The sequence below is a fragment of the Neovison vison genome, chromosome 13, assembly GCF_020171115.1.
Source record: "Neovison vison isolate M4711 chromosome 13, ASM_NN_V1, whole genome shotgun sequence".
NCBI lineage: Eukaryota > Metazoa > Chordata > Mammalia > Carnivora > Mustelidae > Neogale > Neogale vison.
In genome coordinates, this window is record NC_058103.1 from 4,780,546 (window position 1) to 4,806,174 (window position 25,629).

General features: G+C 56.1%; 1 protein-coding gene, 1 long non-coding RNA gene and 1 other non-coding gene across 3 annotated transcripts; 1 reads left to right on the top strand and 2 right to left on the bottom strand.

The window, feature by feature from the left end:
• Positions 1 to 2,206: 2,206 nt before the first annotated feature.
• RTL1 (retrotransposon Gag like 1) lies at positions 2,207 to 24,544 on the top strand. The gene is made up of 3 exons (XM_044231142.1): positions 2,207 to 2,556; positions 10,054 to 10,119; positions 19,481 to 24,544. Exon 3 carries the CDS (start codon positions 19,566 to 19,568, stop codon positions 23,559 to 23,561), a length of 3,996 nt encoding a protein of 1,331 aa, XP_044087077.1. The 5' UTR covers positions 2,207 to 2,556; positions 10,054 to 10,119; positions 19,481 to 19,565; the 3' UTR covers positions 23,562 to 24,544.
• LOC122893855 lies at positions 4,645 to 8,981 on the bottom strand. The gene is made up of 3 exons (XR_006381702.1): positions 8,929 to 8,981; positions 6,516 to 6,674; positions 4,645 to 5,538 (listed from the first exon to the last, which is right to left on the bottom strand). It is a non-coding gene; the product is annotated as an uncharacterized LOC122893855 (long non-coding RNA).
• On the bottom strand, positions 6,341 to 6,417 carry LOC122894751. The gene has a single exon (XR_006381822.1). It is a non-coding gene; the product is annotated as a small nucleolar RNA SNORD112 (small nucleolar RNA).
• Positions 24,545 to 25,629: the final 1,085 nt, after the last annotated feature.

A 25,629-nucleotide genomic window follows, 5' to 3' on the forward strand; every position in this document is an offset into this window, starting at 1 on the left:
CTCCCTCGCTCCCTCCCTGTCCACAGCTGGCCCTCCTCACTCCCTCCCTCCCGGAACCAGCGCTCTCCTGTTGAATGCAGCTCCAACAGGCTGACAGGTGTCTGACGACTGCAACAGCGGTGGGAGCGGGAGGGAAGGTGTGGGGACAGGGGGGTTTGCTTAGGGTGACGTTTCGGGAAACTGAGGAGCAGGGAGGCTCCCAGTCCCTGCGCCTGTCAGGAAAGGGGTCAGAGACTCTCCCTCCAAGAGTGGGTTCCAGTTTTGAGCATCTCCCTGAGGTGAGGGGCTGCCCTGAAGACTGCCCTCTGCTTCCCCCTCTCAGCCATCAAGCCCTCATCCCCTCCAAAGCCCGTCCTCCCCACGAAGAAGCCCTAGTGCCCCCCCCCAAGGGCTCCATCCTCTCTCGCGCACTGTCCACATAAACAAGCCCCAGCCCCCTCCGTCTCTATCTGCAATCTGCTTGGAGGTGGGCAGGGCCCTCTCCACGTCAGGTTAATAATGCTGTTCTCATAAGCCTCTGCCCATAGGTGCTACCACCTAATTTTGAATCTGCCCTTCAAACGGATTGGGCCACAGAGGAGCTGGGATCTCAAGCACCGCTGGGAGGTGCTTAGCACTAATCAATCCATCCCCTGCCCACCCACGCCCCCCCAGCACTCGGCTCTGCCTTCCCGAGCAGTCTTCAGCAGCCGGGTGTGGTGGGGAGCTCCGGACGGCCTGGGGTTCCATCCCAGCCTGGCCTCACAGCAGCTGAGAGACGGTGAGTATGCAACTTCACAGTCCCCTGCCTCAGTTTCCTTATCAGCCCAATGGGGATTATGAGGCTGGTGCTCAGAGTTTTTTCCCCCTGGGGTGAGTCCTGTGAGGCAGCCTAGCTCTGGGCTTGGCCCCGAGACAAGGCTCCATAAATCTCACCTGCCATCATCCACCACCCCCCACCCCAGATCTCTTGATGTGCAGAGACTGACTTACTCCCTGTCTCTCTCCCCCACCAGACTGAGCTTCCAGGACAGGAAGCCGACTACCAGAGCTCGGGGTCCAGCCTCCCACTCAGGTCTGGGCCTGACAAGGTAGGTGCCCTGCGGTGGTCTGGAGAGTGAGTACCCGGGAAGATGCCCAGAGCCCACAGCCTGTGAAATGCCCGGAGCCCACTGGGTTTCTCTCTCCCAGACAGCACCCCCTGCTGTCCAAGCCAGCCCTACCAGGCGGCAGGAAAGCCAAGTGTCTCTTCATGCCTCACCCCGGGGCCCCGCGTGGTGTTACATAGGAGGCAAATTCTTGCCGTATTAAATGCAGATGTGGATTCGCGGGCGTTTCTAGCGCCTGCTGCATCTACTGTGAGCTCACAGGCCAGGGGCTGCCTCTGGCTGACTTGATTTGTGCTATTAAGCCGGCAGAGGGGTCTCCGGCAGGCCAGGTTCCCGTTTGTATTCGGGGCAGGGTCGCGGAAGGCCAGGCTGTTTTCTTTCTTGCGAGCCACTTGTTACACGAGCGCCTCCCTCCCTGGGTCCCGCTGTCTACTCCATAAGCATTCAGGCAGTGTCTGATGTGCGCTAGGCGACTCTTATCTTGTTTCATCTTACGGGGAGAGAGCCCCTCTCCCCTCTGTTGCACAGAGAAAACACAGAGGCTCTGAAAAGTAGAGGGAATCGCGTTGCCTCACAGCTAGGAAGCAGGGAGTCCAGCCCGGTCTGGTGCTGTCTGTCTCAGGAGCCCCCCAGCCCCGCCGCAGCCGCTGGCTGCCGCCGCCGCCGCCGCCGCTGCGGGCTGACCAGGGCCAGCCGGCAGCCAGCGGCTCCTGCAGAAAAGGCAGGGGGGTTGCATAGAGAGCGTTCTCCCTGGCAACTAGCAGAGGGGCCATAAAAAACGGAGGCTCAGACGCCGCTTAACAGAGAGATTCGAGCAGCTGGACCTGGGAGCGGAGACCCGCGCCCTCCCCTGGGCTCTCTGCAGAACAGCAGGGCAAAGGGCTCCGTCCCAGACCCCACTGAGCTGGGGCAGAGGCGCCCCGGGACAGGTGTAGACGGCTGCGACCGGGCCAGGGACAGGGACCCCAAGTCTGATCCCCCGGTGGGTGCGGGGGCTCGCTCCTCAGCACGGAGAGGACAGGACTGAAGTGCGCGTGCTGTCTGCGGAGAGCCGAGGGCAGAGGGGGCGAGGGGCCGCTGCAGAGCCGCGGAGGCAGATGTAGAAAGCAGGGGAGGGCTCGGCAAAGCAGCTCGGTGTGCGAGCCCTGAGCGGGCTGCTCGGGGAGAGAGGGAGCTCCCTGTTACGGGAGGCATCCGAGCAGAGAGAGGCAGGCCGGTACTTGGCCGGGAGGCTGCAACACGGCTCCCTGCCCGGGCTGGCAGCCCGCACGTCTAGGCCTTTGAGAAGCTCCTACAGAGCTAAGTCCCGAGCGGGGCCGCCTGCGGAGGAGGCAGGCCGGGGTCAGAGCAAGGATGCGCAGACTTTTCCCATGTACCTTGCCCTGAGCTGCATGGCAAAGGCACGGAGATGGCTGGTGGAGCGCTTCTGTCACAATGAGGCAGTGAGGGAGAGGAGCAGAGAATGGGGGTGAGTGCACGGGGCCAGTGGGGGAGGGGGGAGGGGGGCTGTCCAGCAGCCAACTCCCCATCTCAAGGGCCAGGCCACCTGGAATGGCCAAGTGCCTGCCCCAGCTCCCAGGCCCAGCAAGGCTGGCCTGGGTCCTCTCTGGGGCAACAGGCGGGTGCAGCGGGTCGGGGGAGCTTTCCTGTGGAGGTGGGAGGGGGGTAGGGGGGATCAGGGGAGTAGGGGGCGGTCTGGTGAGTTGAGAGGCCGCCTGGTCATGGGAAAAGCAGGGCTTTTTTCTGGAGGCTGGGCCGAAGCCACGGATTCAGCCGGCTGCTGGACCGTGACTTGGATGCTCTGGGGACTCGTGAAAGCCCCCCGCCCGGCAGTGGGGCCCAGGGGCCTGCATGTTGATGAATGCAGCCCACGCCGCATCGGGCGCTGGACCTCCAGGCCCATTCATGGGGGCTCAGTTCCCAGGAACTCTGGGTGGACGGGCCTTTATCAGGGGACCCCCGCTAAACGAGGCTCTGTTCTGCAGTTTCTAAAGGAGTTTTCTTGTCTTTGTTCCCAGGGCAGGCGCTCAGGGAGCGCGCACGCGTGTGCATGTGTGTGTGTGTGTGTGTGTGTGTGTGCGCGCGCACGTGTGCACACGAGAGAGACAGGCTGGCTGAGGGGCCAGCCCGGGGTTCCTTGTCTATGAAATGACCAGGCTGTCCCAGCTCACCCACCCGAGGCAGTGACGCACTTTCATGGGGCAGTAAGAGCCTAAGACTCTGGGAGAACAGGGGCACCTGGGGACCTGGGGACGGAGCCCCTGTGTCACTCCAGGCCCAATTGTCCCGCTTCTGACTGTCCGCTCTGCCACGGCACTGTCGGGGTCCTGACAGCTGCTCTGACCCGCCGTGGGGGGGCAGCATCGTGTAGCAGGTGAAGAGTGGAGGCTGGCCCCCACAGACAGACAGACAGACAGACTGCCCCACGGCCCCTACACACTCGGGGAGCTGCTGGGAGACCTTGGGGAAACTGCGTTTCAGAGCCTGGGGTTTCCGTTGTTATTCGGTCCCTGCTCTTGTTTTCATCTATTAAAGGATTGCTCTGCAAGTGTCGATTTGCAAATGTTTGGGAAGGTGGTATTTGCATATGCGTCCCAGCCTCTGCCGCATTGTCGGGGGGAGGGGGCAGTGTGGGGTGCGGAGCAGATGCCACGCACCTAAGAAATCCTGCAAAGAAAGCTCTCTGGTCAGGGGCAGCTGGGTGAGCTCAGGTTTGCACTGGTGTGGATTTGCAAAGTCACCCCCACAAATCCCTAAGCAGCCAAAGGCTACAGGACAGCACACCCCACGTTCCCTGCAGGGCAGGCTGGCCAGGGAGGGGGTTCCTGCTGGGAAGGAGGCACGTATCCCCCTCCCCAGGATACTTCCTTCAGCTCCAGACACAAACAGAGCCAGGCTCCCCGGCTCTGGCCCCCCATCCCCACGTGAGGAAGTGGGGAGTGGGGTTTCGGGCCACAAGGTAGGGGCACGAGAAACAGCCCCCAGGGTGAGCCGCTCCAGAGTAAACAAACCCAGCCTTTCGGAGAGAGGAGTCTTTGTGCCCCAAGGCCAAGGAAGTTCACGTTTGTGTGAAAGGCAACACAGGAGCCCTGCTTGCCTAGGTAAGGCTGCCCCACGCACAAAAACCCCCTTCAGGCTGCGCCCGGCCCAGGGAGCGTTTTCTGTGAAATTCGGGAGAAGTCAGGTTTAGCCAGAAGTTTTTGCAGGGATTATTAACCCCTAGAGACTGTACCATTGCTCCTTCCCAGCCGTCCTTGCCAAAGTCCATAAAACACACGCCTAAAAAATGTGCCTGAAGAGCAGGCTGACATTTTACATATATTTCTTTAAAAAAATAAAATAAAATAAACGATTGCCAAACTTTTCAGGAGAACCCAATTAAACCCGGCAGGGGTAGCCCCTTCCCCTGCCAGGGCTTGATGGAAAGACCAGGGTCTCCCCCGGGGGTGTCTACCCTGGGGCGAGGGGAGGGGGGCTTGATTCCCGCTCGCACTGTTCCAGCCTGTTTTTCTCCCTCTGTGGGTCTCCCTGCCCTGATGGGGTCCGCCTGTGTCTCTAGGAGGGAAGCTTCAGGGTTTCAGACAGGACGGAGGAGGGGGGGAAGGCCCCCGTTTTCCACCAGCTACTGTGCTGGGTTATTTATCTGTGTAAGCGGTTCCCTCTGCCTACGACGAGTGGGTGTGTGCAGATGCTTTTCTGATCAGGAAACTGAGGCATGGGACTGCTCAGGGCCTTGCCAAAGATGCGCACTCCATGTCCACTCTGGAGCTGGGTGTGTGCTCTCAAGATGGCCGGCCTCTCGGGGTGCCCTCCCCACCCCACCCCACCCTGGAGGGACCAAAAAAAAAAAAAAAAAAAAAAAAAGGCCAATACCTTGAGCAGGTCTGGTTACTTCTCTCCCTCCCACAAGCAGGGGAGGCCCCCTGCCCCCAGGGCGATGTGGGCCTGGCATCATCAGCCCCTCCGCCCCAAAGCCTGGACTCCTTCTAGAACATGACCCTACCCCCAAGCTAGCACACACTGTCAGTCTGTCCTCTCTCCAGAGCCAGTCACCACAGCTGGTGGGCCTGCTGTCACATGCTAAGACTTACCTCCTTCTGTTTTGGGACTGGGCCCATTTCCCTCTGGCAAGGACAAGGCCATAAAAGACGCAATCAACGGTTTCCAAGCCATAATTATGGACCCCAAACCCATCACCAGTACACTTGACCCTGGGATGCTGCCACCCCTACTCAGAGATTCTGGGGCAACCTGGTGTTGGCCCCTGGAGGGCAGGGCAGAGTCAGTGGGGGCCCTGGAGGAAGCCCCCCTCCCCAGGCGTGTGCTTGTGGCGTGACGCAGTCCGTGCACTCACCGGGCGCAGGGCAGACCGCCTCAGTCCTCGGGCGCAGAGTGAGAGGCCTTCTCAGTGAGAGGAAAGCAGAGCCAGGCAACCCAGGAGCCCAGGGCACTAGAAAGGGACAAAGGAAAGGGGGCGATTAACACGTGGCTGGTTTGGTGAATTCTAGAAAAAATGCAAAACATTCTCCCGAACTTGGAAAACGTGCCCAAAAGGCGTCCCACTTATGGGGACTGCGCTTTGCCTGACTTTTGAATGACGTGTTGGGGGGAGTTCAGCGTGGCCAGGCTAAGGCTCTTGGACCCCATCCCAGAAGCTCCAGGAAGTCAGAGGGAGGATTTAAAGCAAGACAGTGACAAGGTCAAAATGGCATTTTAGGAAGATCAATGAAAATAAACTTTGCAAACCATCCAACCCACCTCCAAGAAGCTGGGATAAAGGGACAGCCAGGGATATGCTTACAGATTCAGCTAGAAAAACGCTCGTTCTGAGGCCATGAGCAAGCACGAAACACGGAAGGACTTAGGTCCCTTTCCACGGGCACCCACGGAACAAAATCGTAGGAATACAACCTCGGTTCCTGACATGCTCATTTATCTGTGCAAGGTCCAGTTTTATCTCATGTATTTATTTTTATTTATTTTCTTAAATAATACAAAGCAGCCGTGAACCTGTGACCCCCCTCCCCACTCCCCAGATGACCAGGATTTTGACCAGAGCTCCTATCTGGACCCGATCTTCCCGGGGCCACCCGCACGCCCCACCCACCCCGCCCCGCCCCGCCCCCGCCCCGCACACTTACAGCTGGGATTTTCCACAATAGGAGACGGTCTAATCAACCAGGGTGCATACATACCCCGGAATATTAAACAGCTCTTAAAAAGAATGAAACAGCCGAGACCTATTGTCTTTTAATGGACCTCAGTATTTCGCACAGAACTGGATTAATCATGAGCCTTTGTTCATAATCACTTCGTCATCATCCGTCCAGGCATGTCCCTCTTTTATTTTGCTAATTGACGCATCCATATATTCATTGGTGATAATGTTATAAACACTCCGGAGCCCGCTCCTGAGAAATTACTTACACCTGCCCCGCACGCCTTGTCCCATCCCCGAGGGGGAAGGACCTGGGGCTCCCGTGACAGCAGTGAGGGGGTTAAACCAGCCCTGGTGTGTTCAGATGACAGGGTACTAAGGTGCGTTCTAAGGCACGGTGTCGATCTTGATTATCTCCAGGCAGATTCCTGAGGGAAGAAAAATAAGCAGAAGAAAATGCACACTGCGATGTAGCTTATGTAAAAAATAAACAAAATTGTGTATTTTAGAGGTCTAGTTATATACATACGTGAAGGCACGGACAAAGTATCTGGAACTCCGCACCTGAAAGGGGTTAAGAGCAGCAAATGGGCTGGGGGTGGGGGGAGCTGGGCGGGAGGGGGGAGGGGGACGCGGGCCTTTAGCTCTTACCCGCAGTGTTGGGTTTTTAGTAATGAGTCTATTAATTTTCCGTGCATTCCTTGCATAATTAAAATAAACACTTCGCATGGGTGTTGGTTTTTTTTTTCTTTTTTGGTTTTTCTCCTTTGTTTGTGGGGGGTAGGGGGAGTGGGTTGTTTTCCTTTTTTAAAAAAACACAAGGAGGAGCATTTTGGCTGAAGGCCCAGGACGGGGCACACATCCCCAAAACAAGTTCTGCAGACGCGGGGATTTATTTTATCCCCGAGATCGTTCCTCTTTTAATTTTATGTGTTCTAAAGCCGGAGCCCTGGGGGCCTCCCGGTGGCGTGTCGGTGACAGGAGGCCAGCAGGTGTGGGCCTGCGGGCTGCGATTTCTCAGCCGGGATCGCGCAGATCCCGGCGGGGGTGTCTCCAATGCACCCATTGGGGAGGACTTTCCTTTTCGGTCTTTTAGAGGCCCCAAAAGCGAATGTCCTGGCCCGTGTTTTGGGGGATTAGCTGGCTGGAATGAGAACTCTGGGAGAATGCTACATGAGCTAAGCCTGGGGAAGGGGACACACGGGCCTCTGGGGAGCAGCGGCCCCAAGGCTCACATGCGCCGTCAACAGCCGCGCGGCTGGCTGACGGGCGGGCGAGCAGCCGGGGCCTCGCCAAGTCCCCTGACAGCTAGATCTCAGCGCGGACCCCCGCAGCTGCCGTCTTTTCCCCTCCTCTCATCAAGGGGGAGTGCGGCTCAAGGCACGGGTGTTTCTGACCTGTGGGTTCCCGGACAAAGGCGGGGTACCCCACAGGTCTTTGCTGGCTCCCCTTTGTGTCCCCCTCCCCAAGACACCTCAACTCCAGCTTGCTTCCTGAGCTCTGGGCTCGACTCCCCCAGCCCCCTGCCAGCTGTCAAAGCCATCAGAATCCCTGGGCAGGCACTGGCTACACGCTAATGGCAGCAGACACCATCTCAGTCTCATCTGAAGATGGAGACACAGAGGCTCTGAGACCCCCCCCCAGAACCCCAAACTAAGCCAACGTTCAACCCCAATCACTGTGAGCCCTTGTCTGGTTTCCCCTGGCCTCCCTCTGCACAGATCAGCTAACTGATCCATGGGTTCGAGTCTCCCCACTCCACAGCACAGACAGGGACCTTCTAGAACTTTCCTCCCCTCTGCCGGGCAGTTATCTATTTTTGACCATGACTTCGTGCGGAAGAAATGCAAGCACAGGTTAACCAGCCCTGCGCCAGCCTGAGCAGCTCCTAATCGCCTTTCCCGCACTCGAGGCTCTGGTCTTTGTTACCCAGAATTTTCTTTTGGCCTGGGTTTGGTTCTCGTGAATACTTTAAGGTATTTGTCATGGTTTTTCAGATATGAAATATGGTAGGATAAAGACAAATAAAATACAGTTCCCGGGCTGCCGTCACCTGCCTCCACCTCCGGGGGCCAGGGTAATTCAACATGGAGACGTTCGCTGCTCGGGAAGGCCTCGTAAATCTAGGCACCGCCCGTCCAAGCCACACAGCTAGCTCAAGAAAAGGCTCTCCAGATCCCAACGCTGACCCCCAACTGTCCCTGCTCCCCTCGACTTCCCTCTGGGTCCTATAAACACAAGAAGGGCTTTCCAACAGGGAGGGGACAGATCCGCCTCAAAAAAAGAGTGATTTTTATCTGCGTTGAATACCTACTGTGTGCCAGACATGTTCCATTTTTTTTTTTTTTTGACATGTTCCATTTTATTTAAGGTATCAATGTCTAAAGACGACGGTCCCCATCCTCCAGAAGAGGAGGGGGACTCACTGTCATGTGACCAAGGTCACCCAGGGGAGTTTGTGCTCTCTGACCGCCCCCCACCCAGCAGGACCCCTGGGCCCCCCCTTGAAGCCCCCAGCACAAAGGTCTCCCTCTCTACATGGTCAGAGATTTTAACACCTCCCGTGATGACATAACAGAGCAACAGCATTATTCTGGATTTTTAATTATAGTATCATACAAACGCGGTGTCAGGTGTCTACCTACCCAGAACCGATGTGGTGTAAAGACAGGGCGTACATACCTGGTCCGCTGGGAGGTCAGCCTCGGAGGCCCACGTCCACCCCGCTCTGAGCAGGGGTGCCATCCCGGGGGGGCGGCCACAGCCTGGCCTCTGGAACTCAGAGCTCACTGCCCATCCAAGGGGCAGTGAGCCTCCCCTGCAAATTACAGAGTTCAGGTTAGCTCCATCCTGAGCGGGCTACATATTTACAAACGATCCAAACTTACAGCTCAGAAAAAATGAATTCACATTGCAGACCTTTCTCTTTGATCCTGGGCCAGGCATCTGCTCCCCTCCCGGGGGTGGGGTGGCGGGGAGCACAGTCTCACCTCCAGCCACCTGGAAAGGGAGAAAGGAAACCACTCAGAGTTCTACCCACCTCTCAGGCCTCACCTGCTGTCTGCAGCCCCACTGTGTGCCAGCAGCAGGCGGGATGAAGGAGTAACACGTGCACACAGACACCAGGGTTAGGACAGAACAGCACAGGGGTCCCCCTGGACAGGCTCCCCCTGGACACGGCCCTGGGTGAGGGAAGATGCTACTTAGAACCAGCCGTGAACTTGAAGCTCAGGGAGCTAAGAGATGTACTTGGGGTTGCACAAGGGGCCCAGATCCCAGACTCACGTCAACTCTGGCCCTTGCTGAGAGCAAAATGGGACCAGCAAGAACTGGGGTCTTGCTAAGAGCTCAGGAGCCCCCAGGGAGAGTTGATCAGCTTGGGAGCACGGTTCTGGACCTCGGGGGTCGTGTGCTGTCTGAGGCCAGCAAGAGGCACAGCCTTCGTCAGGCCTCGTGGGAGAAGAGGGTCAGGCCTCCTAAAGATTTGAGGTTTGCTTCTGAGCCTTCAATTCCTCTTCTGAAAAATGGGGACAGTCACAGTAAGAGCTTCAGTATCGTCATAAGGATTCAAAGAATTAGGACGGTGTCTGGCACATAGGAAGGACTCAAAACAGAGGGACCCCCAAATGGAGGGACCCCCCCCAAGGGACTCAAAACGGAGGGACCCAGCAAAGTGACTCAGCCCTGGGACAGGAGCAAGGAAGAAAGTGTGGGGTGTGCCGTGGGAGACGGGACAATGTGCACGCAGGACCCAAAGCCTGGACTTTTCCCTAATTAGAGAAATAAACGTATCCAATCACTTTGTAGGAAGAAGCAAAGAGTCTAGCTGACAGCGGGACCCAGGGACTGAGCCACTGAACACTTGCTTCAAAGGTAAGACTTGGGGTGCAGGTCCCATGCTGACCTCCCCCGGGGGCGGCGGCTCTCTGGGGGACGTGCAGAGCCTGGGTGACCCAGGGGTGGGCCGCCTGGACAGCGCTCGGCAACAAAGGTGAAAGTGTTAGTTTGCAGGAAAAACCATGACATGGGGGACACAGTACCTCGTTCAAACACTTGAGCGGCTATAATTAGCAGGTCCAGGGCCAGCTGTCCTGTCCCTCTGCCGACAACCAAATTAGCCAAAATGAGCTGGCAATGACCACATGAGCTTTTCAGGGAGAGGGAGGCACACATGGGGCCCCCGTTCCTAGGGAGGGCCTGGCCTCCCGTCGGGTCACGGGGCTGAGCACACGGATGCCACGGAACAAAAGTGGCCTACGGTCCCTTGTGGCCCCCAAATGGCTGCTGTCTGCCCCCCCACCCCACCCCAGGGCACCCGTTCCCTGCTCTGCAACCACCGGCGGAAGGAAGCAGGAAAATCTGGCTTTCCACGCTGCTTCTTCCTTCCTGACCTGGGTTCTCTCAGCGCCGCGAAATGGGGAAGGTCGGTGGGAGCAAAGTCAGGGTCTAGAGGTCAAGCTGTTGGGGTCTCGCCTGACACAGAGCAGACGCCGGGAAAACGTCAGTTTCAATAAATAAATTCTAATTACCCCTGTCTGGACAGCACCCTCCTCCGCGTGTCGGCACCCCGCCCCTCGCTAGCTTCGGTCCCCAGCAGCCTGCTGCCCGGAGAGGGGGCGCCCGGTGGTCTCGGGCCCCTTGCCACAGCCTCTGCTAATCAGGGCTCCCAGGGAAGCCGCAGCAGCCCCCAGGCCCGAGTGCGCTCACTTGCAAGGCGGAACGCACTCACAGGGTGAGTGGGGGCATTCAAGCTGACCCAGGCGTGAAAGTGCTGAGGGCTGACCGTCCAATTAGAGCAGGTGTTCCGAAACTAAAAATCACCAGAGTCTTAGTGATCATCACAGGCCCTTCCTTGTTCGGACCCCTTCCAGCTGACAGAGGGCCCCCCTCCCCTGGGAAGGAAGTCTGCTTCCCACTCTGGCCCAACTTCCACTCGCACCAAGGCCAAGCCCCCCTTGTTTGCCTCAAAGCCCTCACCCCTCTCCTAGGTCTACCGCTCCTGGCCCCTCTACAGAGCCAGAAGAACACCCAGCCCAGAGGGACCCCACGAGGGACAGAGTCCACGGAGACCCTCCCAGCCCCTGTGTCGCACGGGGCAGACCCCGGGAGGAACCAGCCGGCCTGAGTTCCCAACCAAGACTCACATGTGGGGAGTTCTCTGTAAATGAAACAGTGAGAGGACCCCCCCCAATCCCTAATACTACTGTTAGATAGTACAAGGACCCCCAGCTTCTGGAATTGAGGCAGGGTGGGGAGGGGGTCCCTGAGCGACACCCGTCCAGCCAACAGCCTCCCTTCACCGCTGCTCCCCAAGTCACCCCCAGGCCCCTCCCAGGACCCCAGAGCTACAGGAACGAAATGAAAAGACACCCTCCCCCCCGCCCAAGCCCGCCTTGCAGCTCTGGGGAAACTGAGGGCCCAGGAGGAGAAGGTCACGCTGAAAGTCAGCATGGGTCCCGGGGGAGCAGCTGGCCAGCTCCTTCCCGGCCCCGCTTGCCTTGAAAGGCAAGAGCTGCCCGGGGAGCAGCTGATTGGCCTGGCCCACTTGGGCAGCCCAAAGGAGAAGGCCACTCTCCGATGTGACCCCTCTCCCAATCCCTCCCAGGGTTATTCTGGGCAGAGTGATCCAGCTGCCCCCAGAGCTGCCAGTCAAGCAGGGAGGGGGGCGGGGGGTACAGGGACCGGGCCACAGGAATATTGCTACGTCAGGGACGCTGCCCTCAGACGGCTCCAGGAGGCAAGGGGCCGAGGAACCTTTTCCAGAAGGTGCCCCCTCCAGCCGCTTTGAAGTTGAAGGAGAAGCCCTGGGGGCCCAGCCCCAGCTCTGGGGCAATTCCGTGTCTGCCCTGAGTCACGGCAACCCCCCTTCCAGGCGCTGTTTTTGCAGTGAAACTGTTTTCCAAGGCCCCAGGCCCCGGACCCCCAGGGATGAACAGCGGGAAGCCACTGAGGCTGGCTGCTGAGGGTCCAGTGGAAAGGGTCTCGTGGCTCTAAGGCCCAGATGGTCGTAATCCACAAGGCAGGGGGCAAGCAGGGAGTCCACGGGAGTCCACAGAACCCACCCGAGCTACTCCTGGGCGCTCAGGGAAATCCCAACCGGCAAGCGGAGGGGGAGAGTGACCGCACACTGGTCCACACTGGGGAACCAAGGAGCCCAGCCGTAGCCCGACAAAGGGAACATCTTGACCTTGACACTAGTTTAATAAAATGGCAAACAGCCACCCGTGTGCCCAGGTGCCCACTCCCACAGCAAAGCTCAGCGGGTCTGGAGCAGCGGAAGTAGCCCGTGGGGGACAGTCACTTCCAAGTCACCTGGCCCCACGGACGGTCAGGCCGTGCCCTCCAACCCAAGGGGCTCTGAGAATGGCCTGGAGGCAGGCCAAGGCAGACGAGGGTCTTCCCCTGACCGCAGCTCTGACGTCCCTTTGGACAGTCCAGGCGGCTGGCACCACAGGTGTGACCACTAGTGTCCAAGAGGCCAGGGAAGGGGAGAACGTGACAAAGAAGCCCCACTGTCCTCGGTCCCCTCCGCCCTCCTGCCTCTGCTTTCCTGGCTCTCCACCTTCCTCCTCAGCAACACGGGCTACGTGCCCCCCTCCCCTGTCCTCACCTCTCCCCGGATCCCCGCCCCAGGCTCGAATCTGATCCTGAATACCCCTCATCTCCTCTTCCAAGCTCTATTTTTAAAATCAGATTTCCTTTACTGTACAAGTGAGCCGACAGGGCGAGGTATTCGCAGAGGGATGGGCCCCCCCGCCCCCCCCACCCAACCCTTCATAGACTCACGTTGGCAGCCCTGACCCAATGGGCCACTTGCTCAGCAGCAAGCAGGGAGCTGACCCGGCCAAGAGGGCTCTGGACACGGGAGGTGGTGAGGCCGGGGTGTCTGTCTGTGAGTGTTGCGGTGGGTGGAGGGGCAGAGGGTCCTGCTGCGGGACCTCGAGGTCACTTCTGACCTGGACCAGGATCACGCAATCCTGATTTTGATCTTGAAATATTTTCCTTTTTTTTTTTTTTTATAAGGTGAGAATTGGCCAATCAAGAGAGAGTTCTTAAAGAAATTGCCTTAAGGCCTGAGACCTGAGCATTTAACCCACTACATCTGTAGGATGGACCATATTACCCTCTGGGGAGCCCAGAGTAGAGACCGGGCAGCCTCTGGGTTGTACCCGCTGCAGCAGGCGGCTGTGTGGAGGGTGGGAGTCAGAAGGAGGCCCATAGCCACTGGAAAAGAGCCAGACGAGGGAGGCCAGAGACACCTGCACTCTGCAAGGCACAGGCCCAGCAATGCCCAGTGTCTTCCCAAAGGAACAGGCAGCTAAGCGCAGGAGAGCCTCGAAGGAGATGCTCAGCAGCAGTAGAGGGAGACCCCCTGGTCTTGCCCCTGGAAGGAGATGCTCAGCAGCAGTAGAGGGAGACCCCCTGGTCTTGCCCCTGGGGACCCTAAACTCACCTCCAGCGCAACGTTCAGCATGAGGGCGTGGTCCTCATCTCCACTGCTGGTGACGTTTCCTCGGCAAGGCACGCTGCTTCCCGTTCTTCCCATCAGGGGTCCACACACAGTGCCTGGCTCAGAAAATAGAATCAGGACACATTGCTGTAATGAATTAATGAAATGTAGGCAGAGGAACCAGCGTTAACAACATAAAAAGATCCAGAACTATAAAATTAAAATGAGATGGGGGACAGGACTTAAGAAACCCCATCTTTGAGGAGAACAAGACACTGGATCGAGAAATTAGGGAGGATAAAAGATGTCGGTTTCGTGCAAAGGAACTGAGGCTTTATTCCCTAAGTAGTGAGAAGCGATGTAAAGACTTTCCTAATTATAACAAATACCTGGTCCAATTTTCAGCTCGTGCTCAGGTATCTGGATTTTATGCTTTGGACATGAAATCTGAAAGGTTTTACACTGGGAACCCCCGTGATCAAAGACGCCGAGATGTTGAGACATGTTGTTAGTGATGAAAATACAGGAAGAGGTTTTAAGCGGGATTCTAGGAATAGATTCGGGGTTTAGGGGTAGCTTTATTTTGAGGAGTGACTGGAACAAGTTTTTATATCATGCTAAGGAGTCTGGATTCTTGCCAAAGGGTCTCAAGCAATGTGATGGTGAGATTTTTGCTTGTGGAAGATAAATGTGCAGAAAAACATGAAAAAAATGTATTTTAAGGCTAACAGCTTTGGACTTTATTATACAGGGAACATTGAAAAACGAGAAAAATGGTTAAGAACCACCGATTTAAGTCTCCTGCAAAAAACCTTTCACTTTTTATCTCAAGGGTGGGTGCCAATGTCCGACTTTCAGAGATTCGATGGGTGCGGACACCAAAGTTGAAAAACTTCAATCATTAAGAGTTACATGATCAATGCTGGGAACATGCAAAGAAATCTGAAATTTATTTTGAGGCTCTGACAGGATTGGAGTTTGTTAAATGCCTAGAAATTTTATTTTAGCCAATAAAAAATTCTGAGAGAGTGACACGGTAAGATTTTTTGGAGTGGAAAAAATAATATGCGGTGAAATTACAAAATTCACATTTTATGCTAAGAATTTGGACTTCGAGTCCCTAATTTCACAATGAAAAGACATTGTTAAGATTTTAAGGCGGAATTACAGGATCAAATTTTATATGCTGTGCTAGGAAGTGTGAACTTTATTTTAAGGGATGACAAGATCGAGTTTTTTTATATCATGCTAATACGTTTGGAATTAAGCCAAAAAAGGGTTTACAAGAATGACGGGATGAGATTCAGGGTTGTTGTTTTTTTTATAGACCGGTCTGAAGATAAATTACATGGAACAACGTTGCCTTTTATGTTAAGTACTTGGGACGTTATGTTAGAGGCAACGGAGAAAACTTGGAAAGTTTTAAATTGGGAGTTACATGACCAGACTTATCGCGTTTTGGCAGAACTTCAAGAGTGGGTTTTTATGGTAAAGATAATATGATCAGATTTTTATAACATGCCAAGGAGATGTGATTTTATGGGAGAGTCGAAGGCATGCGAGCGTATCATTTTGGGGAGGGATGTGATCTCATTTTTGAACCCTCCTGCAGAGGTGTTTGGATTTTAGCCAGTGAAGGGTTTTAAGGAGTGACTGATGAGAGTTTTGTCTCCAGGGAAATTAGCTGGTAAAATATCTTCTGCGCTAAGGTGTCTGGGTTTGATGAAGTAGATAATGAACGCACAACCAGAGGACAAAGGCGGCGCCCCTTGGCACGGGTGCTATCTCTCCGTACTTTATGCTGAAGAATTGGACCATTTATTGGACTCGTTTACAGTGGGTGATTACAGTGAGTGATAGAAAGGCGGAGCGGGTCTTAGGCAGAGGTTATGGGACTGGATTTACATAGCTAAGAAGTTTGGACCCTATTTTGAGAAACAACCGGAGTACATTTTTGTGCAGTGCTAAGGAATTTGGATTTCAGCCATTAACAGTGTGTAAGAGAGCGACGTGGTAAAATTTCTGTGTTTGGTAAGAGGAGCGTGCAGAGAAACGATACAGTAGTATGTGCATTTTGGGCAAAATGGTTTAGATCTTATCTCATAGGTGATTAAGAGATATCATAAGGCGTTAAGCAAAGTTATAAAACCAAATTTATGTACCCTGCAAGGAAGCGTGACCTTTAGTTTTGAGGAATGACACGGTCAAATTTTTATATCATGCTTAGAGGTTTGGAATTATGCCCATCGAGAGTTGAAGAAGTCGCCTGGTAAGATTTGGGGGGATACAGCCGTCATTTGCGGATGAATTACACAGTAAAACTGTTTTTATTTCATGCTAAGTGATTGGAACTTCGTATTTTAAACAACGAAAAGAAACTTTTGTACACTCTGGATAGAGCAGTATATGGCACAACTTTCCTGCATCCTGCTAAAAGTGTGAGTTTTCATGCTAAGGAGTGTTAAGATCAGGATTTCGTAACATGCCAAGGATACTGGATTTTAGACTGAAGACAGGACAGGTGAATGATTTCATCATTGACGTCACCGAATTCATAAATATGCTAAGACACATACAGATTTATATGGAAAGGGGTATAACCTAGTTTAAATCAACTGGCAAAGGAGTTTAACCAGTAAAGGGTTTCAAGGGTTTTAAGAGCCATACTGAGATTTTCTAGTTTACATTTTAGCCAGTTAAGACATCTAAGTTTTAAGGGCTATATAAATTTTATATTTAAAATTTTTAATTTAAGCCAGTTTAAATTTTCAAGTTTTAAATTTTAGCCAATAAAGTGCTTTACAATTTTAAGAAATATACAGGTTTCACATTTAAAATTTAAAATATTAACCAATTTAAATGTTTTAATTTTTAGCCAACTCTAATTTTTCCAGATTAAAATTTAAATTTCAGGGGCATCTGGGTGGCTCAGTCAGCTAAGCATCGACTTCAACTCTGGGCATGATCTCAGAGTCCTGGGATAGAGCCCCATGTCAGGGCTCCCCACTCAGGGGAGAGTCTGCTTCTCCCACTCCCTGGGCCCTCCCCACACCCACGCATGTTCTCTCTCGAACACTCTGCTCTCTCTCTCAAATAAATTTAAGAGAGCTTGTGTTCTCTCTGTCTCTCTCTCTCAAATAAAATCTTTTAAAATAAAATTAAATTAAAATTTCAGCCAATCTAAATTTTTAAATTTTAAATTTTAGCCAATAAAGTGTTTAAGAATTTAAAGAGATATGCAGGTTTCAAGTTAAAAATTTTAAATTTTAGCCAATTTAAATATTATTTCAATTTCAAATTTTAGCCAGTTTAAATTTTTCCATTTTAAAATTTAAATTTCAGGGGCACTCATGTAGCTTAGTTTGTTAAGCATCTGACTTTGACTCCGCTGAGTCATGATCTCAGGGTCCTGGGATGGAGCCCCATGCTGGGGCTCACCACTCAGTGAGGAGTCTGCTTCTCCCTCTCCTTCTGTCCCTCCCCCTGCTTGTGCTGTCTCTTTCTCAAATAAATAAATAAAACCTTTTAAAACAAAATAAAGTTAAATTTCAGCCAATTTAAATTTTTAAGTCTTAAATTTTACCCAATAAAGTGTTTTCAAATTTTAAGAGATAATACAGTGTTCATGTTCAAAATTTAAATTTCAGCCAATTTAAAGATTTCAATCTTAAAATTTAAATTTCAGTCAATTAAAATTTTTTAATTTTAAATCTTAACCAATAAAGACTTTCACGAGTTTTAAGAGATATACCGATTTCATATTCAAAAATTTAAATTTTAGCCAATTTAAAATTTTCCATTTTTCCCTTTTCAATTTTTGCCAATAAAGGGTTTTAACAGTTTTGACACAGGCGCAGATTTTATATTTGAGATCTGAACTTTGAGCCAACTCAAATTTTTCCATTTTAAAACATAAATTTCAGCCAATTCAAATTTTTCAATTTTCAACTTTAATCAATTAAGTGCTGAAGACACAGATTTTTATTTCTAATAGAGGAGTCTGCCAAGGAGTTAGTCTCATTTTATGTTTCAATTAGAACTTCATGTTCAATCTTGGAACTGTGCAGCGGTGGCTCACCCGTTACAGGACTTCAGTGAGGACAAAGCAGTTCACTGAGGCGCCCGACACGCTCTGTGTACGCGCTGGGGCCAGGGGTGGGCGTGACGGGGATTTTAGGCGACAGGGACGTCACGCTAATGTATGTAAGCTCTACCTGGAGGAAGGACGCAAGCGGAATTTTCTCTTATTCTAAGGCCTTTACATTTTAGCCAGAGAACGATTTGGGGGAGTTTCCGTGTCAAGAATTGTTGTCACAAGGTTTGGATTTAATACCATGAGCAGCGAAGGAACCAGAAAACCTTTTCATCAGAGGCTCTGCGGGGTGGAATGAGCGGTCACACTAACAGGAACGTACTTAATTTTGAGAAACTTTCAGATCAGAATTGTCTGTCTTGTTGGAAAGTTTGGGTTTCAGCCAATGAAGGAATGCCTTCTTTTCAAGAGATGGGCTTGGTGGCTAGGAGGAGTACTCAGACGTAACAAAAGGTGTTAAGTGTAGAAAGAGGGATGACCACAGAGTGACTTTTTTGGATAACCAGAACTTAGTCTGCTCTCCCAGCACAGACGACCTGTGCAAAATAACCCCACCCAGGCAGCTCTTAAATTCAGCCCCAGCCCACTCAAGCCACCCGTGATCCTACTGTGAAAACCCTATTCCAAGGCCATCAGGAAGTCAACGATATCTCGTGCCCTCCCTCCCCCAACCTCAAGACACTACCCAGCTCTCCTAGAGATACCCGTAGGTCGGGGAGAAACCAGCCAGTAACAGAGGGGGGGTTTATGCTAGAAGACAAAACCAGCCACCACCACCACCCCGCCCCGGGAAGATTGAAGGGGCAGGTAAATATGATTGCTTGTACATGTGGAATTGATGCCTGAACCCCCACGAAGGGGGTGATCCTGGGAAAGTGGCGATCTTAGGAGGGGCGGGGAGAGGATCTGCACATCTCCCCCAGGGCTCAGAGCTGGGGAGATTGGAAATTGACAAATGAGTAAGAGAAATCAGCAAACTTTCCGAGTGAAGGCAAGTAAACCATGGTGTGCAAGTCTCTGACACACAGTAGGGACTTTATCAACATTTATGGAAAAAAGAAAAGCCAGACCTCTATATCCGCCCTCCTCCCGCCGCACTGGCCCAATTTCTATTGCGAATCTAGGGTAGGAAGTGAGAGCTATTTTAGGCTGCTGATGCAACCAACGGGATGGTGGCCAACTGCCCATTTTCTCCTCTTTCCTTGACCTTGTTAAACAGTAGGCATCTGCTAGAGATTCCCACTTCACAATGGGGGGGCCAGGCTGGCTCCAGGGCACCCTGCCCACCAGGGACAACTCTGGATGGCACTGGCATATGACCTCTGTGACTTTGGGGTGACCCGCTGACCAGGCACGGGTGCCAGGGAGAGAAGAACTGGCCAGCGCCTCCTGCCAGCTGCCGGTCTGCCGCAGCGGCTGCACTGGGCCTGTGGCTGCACAGAATTTATGGGCTGTGAATTTCTCACAGCCATGGGGGAAGCGGGCAAGCCAGACGGGCCGAGCGAGCCTGGGAGAACAAGGAGAAGGTCAGAGATAGAGTGATGTTCTAAGCTGGGCCAGGGAAGCTCTCCCCAGTTCCTCTCCGTTCTGGTGAGCCGGGCATCGGATTTGTCCCAGAGAAACTAAACCTTGACCTCGTGACTCCCTAAACAGCTGCCTTTCCTCCCCCCACCTGTCCTCCCCACCCCCAGGTTCTGATCTCTGCGGTCCTAGTCGCTGACCGGACGCGTCACGACCTTACCAGTCTTCAGAGAACACTCCTTTCCATCCGACGAAATGATAGAACCCTCTGAAGACTCATTTGAGACGATGATGGAGCGTAAGAATCCATCATCAAAACAAATGGAGTCCTCCGAGGGCTCATCCAACAGCACCGTGGGAACGCCAGGCAGCGGCGCGCAGGAGGCGGCGGGGGCGGCCGGCGGCCCCGCCCAGGAAAGGAAAGAGCTGCCCATTGATCTCCGCCAAGACATGGAGGAGCCATCCAGTGGCCCACATAGGGAAATAAAGGATCCACCCAATGACCTACTCCAAGACCTGGAGGAGTCACGCAACGCTGCACATCAGGAAGTGGGGGATCCGACCGGTGAGGCACCTGGCGGAATGGAAGAAGCATCAGTCAACCCCTGGGGAGCCCAAGACCAAGAAGTCAATGACACTGACCTGGCCAACGTGGACGAGGAGGAGAGCCCCGAAGAGGATTCCGAGACTTCGGAGATCATGGCCACGGTGAGATCCATCATCTCTCTGTACCTCCGCATGCAAGACCTCAGAGAGCAACAAAGGGTAGCAGAAGAGATCTTGATGGAGGGGATCAGCGCGGGCCGACTCCCCGTCCCATCCAAATTCTCTGGCGACCGCAGAGAATACCACGAGTTCATCGTGCTCTGCCAGCTGATCCTGCAAAGCTATCCACGCATGTTCTACAACGACCGCCTGCGCGTGGGGTACGTCATGTGCCACCTCTCGGGCATGGCCTTAGAATGGGCCAAAGCCCTGGTGGAGGAAGACAGCCCCCTGATTGACGACTTCCCGGCCTTCCTGGAGGCCATGTCAGGTATGTTCGAGTACCGACAGGCGCTGCGTGTGGCCGAAGACGCCATGTTCAACATCAGGCAGGGGAGCCGCCCCGCCATCGAGTACATCAATGAGTTCCGGGGCCTGGTACCCACCTTGGGCTGGTCGGACGAGGTCCTGCAGGCTCACCTGTGCCAGGGGCTCAACGAGGAGATCAGGCACTACCTGTTCCGGGTCCCGCAGCCCGACTCGCTGGACAGCCTGATCGTGCTCGTCCTGCAGATAGAGGAGAAGCTGGCGGAGAGAAGGGCCATGCTCAGGCTGCCCCCGGAGGCCCGCCCACGGAACCTGACCTGGATCGACTCACCTGCCCCGGAGAGATGGATGGTCAGCAGCTGGCTGCCGTGCCAAGCCCGGCCCACCGTCAACCGCGACCACCTCTTCCTGCTGCTCCTGGTCAGGGTGAACCCCTACCACAGCGTCGCGGTCCAGGCCCTGGTGGACTCAGGGGCGGGCGGCAGCTTCATGGATGAGAAGTTCGCCCAGGAGCACTACGTGGAGCTCTACGAGAAGCCCCACCCGAAGATGGTGCAAGGCGTGGACGGCTCGCTGATCGGCGACGAACCTGTCTGGCTCTACACCGAGCCCCTGGTGTGCATCCATCAGAACCACCAGGAGTCCATCGAGTTCGACATTGTCCCGTCCCCCAACTTCTCCGTCATCCTAGGCATCGACTGGCTCCGGCGCCACACCCCCGAGGTCGACTGGATCCAAGGCCGCTGTACCTTCCACTCTCCCTACTGCCTGCAGAAGTGCTTCCGCCCGCCCCCACCATGCATCGCGCTGGAAAGACATGCCATCAGCCTGCTGCCCGGACTGCCGCCCCTGTACTCCGACCTGGCCGACGTGTTTAACCCGAAGGAAGCAGATGAGGAGACTTCCGACCAGCCAAGCTCAGACGGATCCGATGATCTTTCTGAATCAGAGCCCTCTGAGCTTCAGCAGGCTGGAGACAGTGATCACAGCGAGACCTTCTACGAGTGTCCCTCCGTCGCGCCGTGGGAACCTGTGGGGGCCGGGATGCAGAACAGCGCCAGGCCGCGGGACGAAAGCTGGAACCCACACAGCATGCTGACTAACAGACAGGACTACGTACAGGTGATCCCAGAACTATTCGACCAGTTACACGGAGCTACGTGGTTCACAAAGCTGGAGCTGCGGGGGACCGTCGTGGAGGAGGGCATGAACATAAACCAAGCAGAGGATGTATGGAAAGCAGCATTCGGGTTCGAGCCCCAAGAGATGAAGAGCTACCGGCCCTTCCCACTATCCTCAGACCCGACCATCCCTCAGAACGTGCTCCACTTGATCCTAAAGGGCATGCTCGGCTACTTTGTGCTCTCCTACGGCCGGGACGTCCTGGTCTACTCCATGAGCCAGGAGGAGCACTTCCAACACGTGCGCCAAGTCCTGGGCCGCTTCCGACACCACCACGTCTACTGCTCGCTGGACCGGAGCCAGTTCCACCGGCACACCGTCGAGTTCCTGGGGTTCGTCATAACCCCCAAAGGGGTGAGGCTCAACAAAAGCATCGTGAACACCGTGACGGGCTACCCCACCCCGGGCTCCAAGAAGTCCCTGCGACACCTGATCGAGTTCATCCTGCCCTACCAGCACTTCGTGGAGCGCTTCCACATCATCATCGAGCCCCTGGCGCGCCTGCTGCTCACGGAGAACGCCTTCTCCTGGGGGGACGACGAGCAGGGGGCCTTCAACTGCCTGAAGCGGGCTGTCCGCAGGGCGCCCCTCCTGCACCACCCCAAGCCGCAGAACCCCTTCTACTTGGAGACGGGCGTCACCAAGACGGCTCTGCACGCGTCCCTGAGCCAGAGAGACGACCAGACCGGCCGGAGGGTGTCCTGCGCCTTCTACTCCCGCAGTATCTCGCCTATCGAAACCGCCTACTCTCAACTGGAGATGAAGATTCTTCCAATAAGGGCTGCCTTCACGGTGTGGTGCCGCTACCTGGAGAACACCGAGGAGCCCATCATGATCCTTCTCAACACAGAGGATCTAGCCTCTCTGAATAATGACAGGCTCACCGTACTTCTCCCCGGGCATTGGGTCTTCTTCTTCTCCCACTTCAACTTCGACGTCATGGAGCGGCCGGCCCAGGACGGCGGCCGCCGCCTGCCGCCCCCGAGAAACCTGGGCCGCGGGGCTTCGCGGCGCCGCGCTACCGCCCGCACCAGGTCGCCATTCAGCCCGGGAGGGTCCCCGGGGGCTCGGTCCCTGGACTCCGCAGAGGACGACGAAACGGAGGATGCCCCCGCCCAGGGTCCCCCGAGCAGGCGGAACCTCCAGCAGGAGTTCCTGGCTCGGATCCCCATCGACCAAATCCTGCACAGCGTCCTGGCCCACGTCAGCGTGGCCCAGATCCGCGCGGTGGTCCTGCACTTCTTCCGCGGCCTCCTGTTCTGGAAGGACACCCTGGCCGTGGCCGCGCTCCTCGTGCTGCTCAAGCTCAAGCGGCGTCTGGCGCCGCCCGCGCGCGCCCGCGCCCCACCCCGACGCTGGCTGCGCCTCGGCCAGGCGTCCGCGCTCCGCGCCCCCGGCAGCGGCCTGGCCGCCGCCCTGGCGCAGCTCCTCGCCCCGGCGCCCCCGCCCGCGGGCCCCAGCGCCGTCCCGGCGCACGAGCTGGCCGCGCTGCTCCCGCACCCCGGCCGCGCGCAGCAACGCGCGCTGCTGCCCCTGAGCCGCCGGGGCCTGCAGCTGAGCCCCGGCTTCTGGCTGCTGCTGTGCGACTTCTTCGGCGTCCGCGTGGGCCACCTGGACGCGCCCCGCGCCCCCCCGCGGGGAGCCCGCCCCCGGGAGCCGCACGTCGCGGCGGATGACCATGTCGTCTTGCAAGGAGCCCTGCAAGGCGACCTGCAACGTTGCCGTCAGCGCGGCCTGCACGACGGCCTGCAAGACACCTCGCAGGACGAGCGGGACAGCGACGTGCGGGCGGCCCTGCTGCCCCGCCGGGGCCTCCCCCAGCCCTCCGACGTCCTGGCCTTCCTGAGCCGACACCCGCCCCGCGGCCGCGGCTCCGCCGGCCAGGCCGACGCCATCTCCCAGGAGCTGGCAGCCAGGGCCCTGATCGGCTTTCTGACCGCCATCTACGCCGGCGCGCCCCCGGCCCCCGGCCCGGAGGCCGAAGCCAGGCTGCGAGAGCTGCCCCGCGGCGGCAAGGACGAGGCGAGCCCCCAGTGAGGCGCCTCCGGGGCTCTCCTCTGCTCTGCCCCCCACGACCGACCTCGGCCTCTCCTTCCCGCCTCCCCGTGCCTCGGCCCGCTTCGCTCAGACCTCGCGGCCTCCTTCCTGCCACTCCCGACCCAAGGGGAACCCACTTGTGAAGGGCAAAAATTTCTTCAACTCATCAACCAGCAACATCATCTGTGCTAACAACGGACTATCCAACCGTCAGAGACCCAGAGCCAGCTGAGGGCTACACAACCACAGTCCCGTCTGAACTGCCCAGGTCCCAGGCTCGCAGCTGGGAGGGAGATCCACGAGGGCGAGCGCAGTGGTGAGCGGCAGATGACCCCATGCCCCAAGGCCAGGTGAAGGATCAGCCAGAGCAGACACAGCCAAGCAAGCAGGGGCCGGGGACCCCCCTCCCCGCCCGCCCGGAGTGACGAGTGGCCACCACGTGCCATCCTGGGACACTGACCTCGGGTGCTCCACTGACTTCTACCTCCACCACCGGTGCTCCTGCTCCCCCTGGGCTCCCGCCCCCCCGCCCCCGCCCCCCACCCCGCTCACACCTCGTGGAGCGCTGTGGCACCGCCCGCACCCACCCCCTGCCAAGCAAGCCCACCCCCACCCTCTGGTTCGGTTCCCTTGACCCCGACTCTGCCTGGCCCTGAGCTCTGCCCTTACCTGGACAGCGCCTCTCCACGGAGCGTCCGACGTACCAGTACTCACCGGATTCGCGTTCTCCAGAGTCCCCATGACTCCCCTGGACACTGAGCGGGGCAGCCTCACTTGGCAGGGCTCCCTCTCCCCTCCCAACACTGACAGCACAGGGACCCGGAGGTCCACGACAGGGGAGGGGGTTCCAAGAGAGACTGAGGAAGGCCCCAGACACCCACCGGACTGTGCTGAGCCACTTCCTACCAGACCACCGCTCTCTGCCACGGGGAGGAGACCCCCCCTACTTTCCCACCCCCTTGCCTTCCCTACCCCCAAAATAAAGCAAAATAAAAGATAATGTGACTCTGTGGTTTGTTCTGAAGGTAGATGGTGGAGGGCAGGAGGGCAGCATGGAGGAGGGAGGCAAGTGGAGGATGGGGCTGGGCTCGCCCTCCAACACAAACTGGGATGGACGGGGCAGGAGGACACTGGGAGCTGCCTCCTCTCGAGGGTCAAGTCTCCCCTCTGGCCTGGGCCTAACTCCCGCTCAAGACTGGCTGGCTGGGCAAGCTGTTCTCTGCCCCCTAACATGCAGGGTCTGGGAACAGGAGCCCCAGCTTCAAACAATTCCCCCTCTACCATCCCCAAGGGAGGCCAAGGTCACACTGCCCTGAAAATGGCAAAATGGCTGCTGAGAAGGGGGCGTACTGCCCTGGAGAGGGGAGGGGGCTCCCTGGTGGGACGCGGGCAGAGGGAGGGTGACACGCATTCACTCGGCCCATCAACCCATGGTCCAGCACAGCCTGAGGGTCCCCTGCCTGGACTCCGTGTCACCAATCCAGCAGCAGCCCCCCACCCTCCACACTGGGAACCTGGGGCATGGTGGAAGGACACGGACCACTCCCTGCACGACCAGGACCCTCACCTAAGGGCAGGAGTCTGGGCCCTCACACAACACCCCACACCCCGCTCCGACCAGGTCTACCCTTGACTCTGCCCCCCCCGCCTCTGCTCCTCACTCTGACCCCCATTCAGCCCCCGACTCTGCCCCTCACTCTGACTCCCGCTCAGCCCCCGACTCTGCCCCCAACTCTCCCCCCAACTCTGCCCCCAACTCTGCCCCCAACTCTGCCCCTAACTCTGCCCCCAACCATGGCACCATGAGATCACCAAGCAGATCTCAGGTTCAAAGGTCAGGGGCTCTGCAGGAGCCTGACACCCCACCCAGCTCCCTTACTGGCCCTCCCCTCCTCACACCATCCTACGGAAAACCATGGCCCCCACCGGCCCTCAGAGTTCTGCAGGCTCTGTAGCCGCATAGCAGGCTCATGTGTTGTGCCCTCGCTGGTCCCCGGGGGCAACAGCTCCCCCCTCCACCTAACTGAAGCCTCTACCCCTGATAGCAGCACCAAGAGACCATGGTCAG